Source organism: Lactuca virosa, chromosome 4 (assembly GCF_052849685.1).
Source record: "Lactuca virosa cultivar CGN04683 chromosome 4, Lactuca_virosa_CGN04683_v6, whole genome shotgun sequence".
NCBI classification, from domain to species: Eukaryota; Viridiplantae; Streptophyta; class Magnoliopsida; order Asterales; family Asteraceae; genus Lactuca; species Lactuca virosa.
The window spans coordinates 153,249,430-153,255,175 of NC_136429.1; the positions used below are offsets into that span (position 1 = coordinate 153,249,430).

The 5,746-nt window shown below is 34.9% G+C and overlaps 1 protein-coding gene across 1 annotated transcript; it reads left to right on the forward strand.

The window, feature by feature from the left end:
- The first annotated feature begins 628 nt into the window (after positions 1-628).
- On the forward strand, positions 629-3,103 carry LOC145107569 (Cupredoxin superfamily protein). Its single transcript, XM_079044472.1, has 5 exons — positions 629-985; positions 1,087-1,179; positions 1,286-1,498; positions 1,698-1,877; positions 1,999-3,103. Exons 1-5 carry the CDS (start codon positions 719-721, stop codon positions 2,956-2,958), a joined length of 1,713 nt encoding a protein of 570 aa, XP_078900598.1. The 5' UTR covers positions 629-718; the 3' UTR covers positions 2,959-3,103.
- The last annotated feature ends 2,643 nt before the right edge of the window (positions 3,104-5,746 follow it).

Consider the following 5,746-nt stretch of genomic DNA (forward strand, 5'->3'; position numbering starts at 1 on the left):
CACAAGACCTACACAACCAAACAGTCGAGATCATGTTGGACATAAACATCAACAACCCCAAACAACTCATCAATGATTGTCTCACGCAAGATGTCATGAGAAAAACCTAAAGAAATCATTCATAAATACTGAATGAGTAAAAAAAAGGACTTGTTTGAAACAAAAAAATGTTAAGGACTAAATATGTACAAAAATATTAAGGACTAAATGTGTACAAAATGAAAAATATGTTACCCTATTAAGTCATTTTTCCCGGCTAACCTGAAGTAACCGGTCATAAGGACTGAATGTGTACAGTTTAATAAGTTAAAAGGGTAAATGTGGACAAAAAAAAAACTCAGTGACCAAATGTGTATAAATCGAAAAATACATTACCCTTTTAAGTCATTATCCCTTTTTATAATTATAGATTTACAATTGAAACCTTCAAATTTGAGATATTTATATAAACTTTAAAGTTATAGAAAGTTCCTCCCTTCGTTGTCTAAGTAATCCACTCTCCCGTTCAAAGTCAAATATCTTGTGCATAAAAAGTAAAAGGCGACTTTCACATATTACATATACAATCGAAGGAAACCCCACAGAAATTTCCTACAGGCACTCACCATACCCCATATATATACTAGTCTCATAGATCTTACCTGCTCAAAAACCAACACAACCAGCGAATCAGGGGCCGACCTAGAACACACTTTCACTTCGCTACAAACTTACACTAATGGCGAAGAATCTGCCGTTGCTGTGCGTATTGCTGCTTTCCGTTTTAAGCCTTAACTCAATCGTTGAAGCCAGGATTCGACATTATAGATGGGAGGTTAAGTACGAGTTCAAATCACAGGATTGCTTCAGAAAGTTAGTCATCACCATTAATGGAAGAACACCTGGTCCATCGATACTCGCGCAGCAAGGCGACACCATTATCGTTGACCTTAAGAACAGTTTGTTGACCGAAAATGTCGCCATTCATTGGCACGGTATCAGACAGGTACATAAACACAAACACAAACACACCGGTTGATTTGAATCGATTTGATTAGTATTTGAAGATGTACGTAACTGATTTGTTTATGATTTACGAATTCGCAGATTGGAACTCCATGGGCTGATGGAACGGAAGGCGTTACTCAATGCCCTATTTTACCAGGAGACACCTTTAGATATATGTTTGTTGTTGACAGGGTAAGTAAACTAATCCCTAATCCCTAATCCGTAACATTAATAACACATAAACATAGAGCTTTTTCAACAGTTTGTTATATCAAATTGAAATCGATTGCATATGCAGGCAGGAACTTACATGTACCATGCGCATTACGGGATGCAACGAGAGGCAGGATTATACGGATCGCTCCGGGTGGCGCTGCCTGACGGAGAAGTCGAGCCCTTCTCTTACGACTATGATAGAAGCATCATCCTCAACGACTGGTATCACAAAAGTACATACGAACAGGCCGCCGGCCTTTCGTCTATTCCCTTCGTCTGGGTCGGCGATCCTCAGGTATTCAACTGCTATAATTCACACACAAGAATCCAATCGCATTTTCACTTTTCTTCGATTCATGAAACACTTCAGAATCAGTTCCATTTTACGTTTTTGAGTAAATCAAAATCTTAATAGTTAGATCTGGCTAAATTGCTTCTAATACAGTGTGAAACGTAGTTTAATTTTCTTATATTCTATCATATTTTGTTTCCAGTCACTATTGATTCAAGGAAGAGGAAGATTCAATTGCAGTACACCGGGAATTGAGGCCGGAAAATGTAACGCCACGAATCCTGAATGCTCGCCGTACGTTCTCACCGTCGTTCCCGGAAAAACTTACCGGCTAAGGATCGGAAGCCTAACTGCTCTAGCCGCTCTCAGTTTCGAAATAGAGGTAAAAGTTAAAACCAAAATTCCATTTGATTAGATTTAAAAAAAAATACATAGAAAACAACAAAATTGCTTATTTTATTTTATTTATTTATTTATTTATTTTTGTTTTTTTGAAAAAACAGGGTCATAATATGACAGTTGTTGAAGCCGATGGTCACTATGTGGAACCATTCATCGTAAAAAATCTTTTTATTTACTCTGGTGAAACTTATTCGGTTTTAATTACCGCAAGCCAAGATCCATCAAGAAATTACTGGGCAGTGTCAAAAATGGTTAGCCGTAACAACTCGGTCCCAACTGGCTTAGCCATCTTCAACTACTACCCAAACCACCCTAAGCGGTCCCCACCCACGGTCCCACCAAGTGGGCCCTTTTGGGGCGCGATTGAACCAAGAGTCAACCAGAGTCTCTCAATCAAATCTCACCCTAATTATATTCACCCGGTCCCACAAACATCAGACCGGTTGATTATTCTTTTAAACACACAAAACCGAATCAACGGAAGTGTCAAATGGTCAATTAACAATGTCTCTTTTAGCCTTCCTCATACACCATATCTCGTATCACTTAAAAACAATTTATTACACACATTCGAACAGACCCCACCACCAGATGTAATCAACGGATATCAAACTTATGATATAAATAATGTGGCTCCGAATGTGAACGCGACTAGTAGCAACTCTTTGTATAGATTGAAATTCAACACGACTGTTGACATTATTTTGCAAAATGCAAACACACTGAATGTCAATAACAGTGAAACGCACCCATGGCATCTGCATGGGCATGATTTTTGGGTTGTTGGATATGGAAGTGGGAAGTTTAATGTTTCGGAGGATCCGAAGAGGTTTAATTTGGTGGACCCCATTATGAAGAATACAGTACCGGTTCACCCGTATGGGTGGACGGCTTTGAGATTTGTAGCGGATAATCCGGGGGTTTGGGCGTTTCATTGTCATATCGAGTCCCATTTTTTTATGGGTATGGGGGCGGTGTTTGAAGAAGGGATTGAGAAAGTGACGAAATTGCCCTCGTCTATTATGGGTTGTGGTGATACCAAAAGATTTATTAGGCCTTAGTTATTATTATTATTATTTTATTTGTTTTAGTGTTTCTATGAATATTCATACTTGATTTGAACGTAAATGTAAATTTTTGCTGCTTCTTTTTGTATAAAGAACCACATTTAATCATACAGATTTCGTATACAAGTATTTAAAGCTATGGCATTTGAGTCTTATATGAATAGCAAGTACTAAATTTCGAGGCAAAAAACATCTATTATGATCAAAACAACCACAGATTAAGATAAGAAATGTATTTAAAACAATGTTAACAAGCTACACTTTGTGGGCTGTATATTAAGAATAAGCCATGCCTATAGTTTTTGCATGCTGTGTTGGGGGAGGTTGCACAAATTTGGGTTTAATTTATCAATGATAGTTTTGGAATTTTGGATATGTTAATGGATAGAGGATAGGTTGTAAACCTAGTGGGCCTCTAGATACATTAAATGATGGACGTGGGAATTGATGTGGTGGTGGTGATTTAGCTAGTGAGCCTTTAGACATATTCGCTAAATATTAATATTAAATGGTTAATAGATAGAGTCTATAGATAAATTAGATAACTTTATGAAATCTCATATTATTATCAGATGGACTAATTTAATACTAATGAATATGGGGTAATGGGTAAATTTGGTGATGATGGTGGGTTTAGAGAATGGGCCTCGGGATACATTAACTAAACTAAATACTAAATGGTCAGAAAGATGAGCCTATGGTCTCTTTCACTAGGCATTTTATTAATATTGGGACTTTAATCATGGGAACGTTCTACTTGGTAGTATAATTAGTCCCCATCAAAACTCAAAGGTATTAGCTTGAAAGATATAATCTAAGCAAAAAGGGGATGGATATGGATTCCATTTTATATCTTTCTGCGACTTTCATGTTGAGTCGGCTACTCATCTTTTCGTATCATGTGAAGTGGCAGATTTTATTGGGAGATTTATTGGTCTTTGGCAGTGATTTACCTGCGTCTCATACAGTTCCTGGGTGTCTTATTTGGGCGAATCAATCGGGTCTTTCAATGATGCAAAGACAGCTTGGAGATGGTTGTGCTCGCAACATTTTGAGTAAAGCTGACAATTGGTCGACTTGGGTTGGGTTCGGTTCAAGATTTCAACCCAACTCAACATGTTTATTTAAATTAGTTAATATTTCGAACCTAACCCAACTTTTTAGATAAATAGGTTGGCAATGGGTTGACCTTATTATGTATTTTCTAACCCAACCTAGTAAATAAACGAGTTAAACCTTGATTAACTAATTTAAAATAAAAAGGTAAATAAACTAACTATAAGATTACACCACTTAAATTAGTTCCAAATTTAAATAAATTTTCAAAGTATATACTGTATTAAAATTAAATGGGTTGGTGGGCTGATAACTTTGACCCAACTCTACTTATTTAATTAAATAGGTTAGGTTGGTTCACACATTTAACTTAAATGAGTTAAAAATCTCAACAAAACCTACGAATTTTTGGTTGGGTTGAGTTGACAGGTTGGATCGATTTCTGTCGGCTCTAATTTCAGATGTTTTGGTTGTTTAGAGCTAAAACCTAAGGAAGGATGTTGTATTTTGCAAAGGTGTCATTCAATTTCTTTGGTTGTATGATAGAAGTCTTAGATTAAAAGTAAATTGTATTTGTTGGTTGAAAAATCCAATTAGTGTGATGTAATTGTATTTTTATTTTCTTGCATTTTGCTAGTTTTTATGTAATTTTTGTCATTCAAAAAATAAAATAAAACAAAAATATAAAATAATTGTTTTAATTTTATTATTATTGAAATTATTTAATTAAAATTTAATTTTAGATAAAATTATGATTTTTGTGGCAAAAAATGTGTGCAAATGAACTCTTTCGAAGGCCGGTAAACAACCATACAAAACCGCAATGTTGAAAACAATTTAAGTGCGTGTTTGGTAAAAATAGCTAGTAACCGGAAATGCAACTTTTATTTGTGTAGTGGTCTTCGACAAAATTAGTTGTATATAAAATTATATATAAACCAAAAGTTAAAAATTACTGAACGCTATTTGAAGCAACTTATGGATTATAATTTTTTGTTTAAAATAAAAGTTAGAAACTATGATCGTTGAATACAAATTCTTCTTTTTTCGAGGTATTTCATAAAAAGTAAAAGTTAAAAGCATTCAAAAACTATCAAAAGCTTCATGCTAGACCCACCTTAAAGAAGTGAATAATCATATATTTTAAGTCATGTTTTCCAACGTAGACATATACTATATTCTCCAAAATGACCCCCCCCCACACACACACACATTTATGTTGATATTACTTGGTATTAGCACTCATGATCTCCAAACATTGCATAATAAAAACGTTCTATTGGACACTCTTGTTTAATACAGAGTCGAACATTTTAGAGATTACAAAAGTTGTTTTAGGTAATAGATGATCAGATTAAAACCCTTTGTTGCTAAGGAAATATCGATGGATTACAATCCACTACCCTTTATACCCTATTATTCAAAAATCATATCAGTTTAACAAGCTTAACTTGGATAATACCCTCATAAGTATCAATGAACGTACTACAAAATCTTAATGGTCCTTACTTATTAACACATTTTTAAAGGCCATAAATTCCTTGTAAGTTTGCAATAGATATAGTCCATTGAGTTTCTAAAATTCAGAAAATGTTTAATAACCATGTACCAGGTATTGGATCCGGTTCCCACCAGTTCTGGTTCCAATATTTAAGGAATCAGTATCATCAATTATGATTCCGACATTTCAAGAACCGTTGCGTTTTTTCAAACAATTAGGACGGAT

Coding starts and splice junctions, on each gene's coding strand:
- LOC145107569 (XM_079044472.1), top strand. CDS start 719: ATGGCGAAGAATCTGCCGTTGCTGTGCGTATTGCTGCTTTCCGTTTTA. Junction 1,180..1,285: donor ATATGTTTGTTGTTGACAGG/GTAAGTAAACTA, acceptor TTGCATATGCAG/GCAGGAACTTACATGTACCA. Junction 1,499..1,697: donor TCTGGGTCGGCGATCCTCAG/GTATTCAACTGC, acceptor TTTTGTTTCCAG/TCACTATTGATTCAAGGAAG.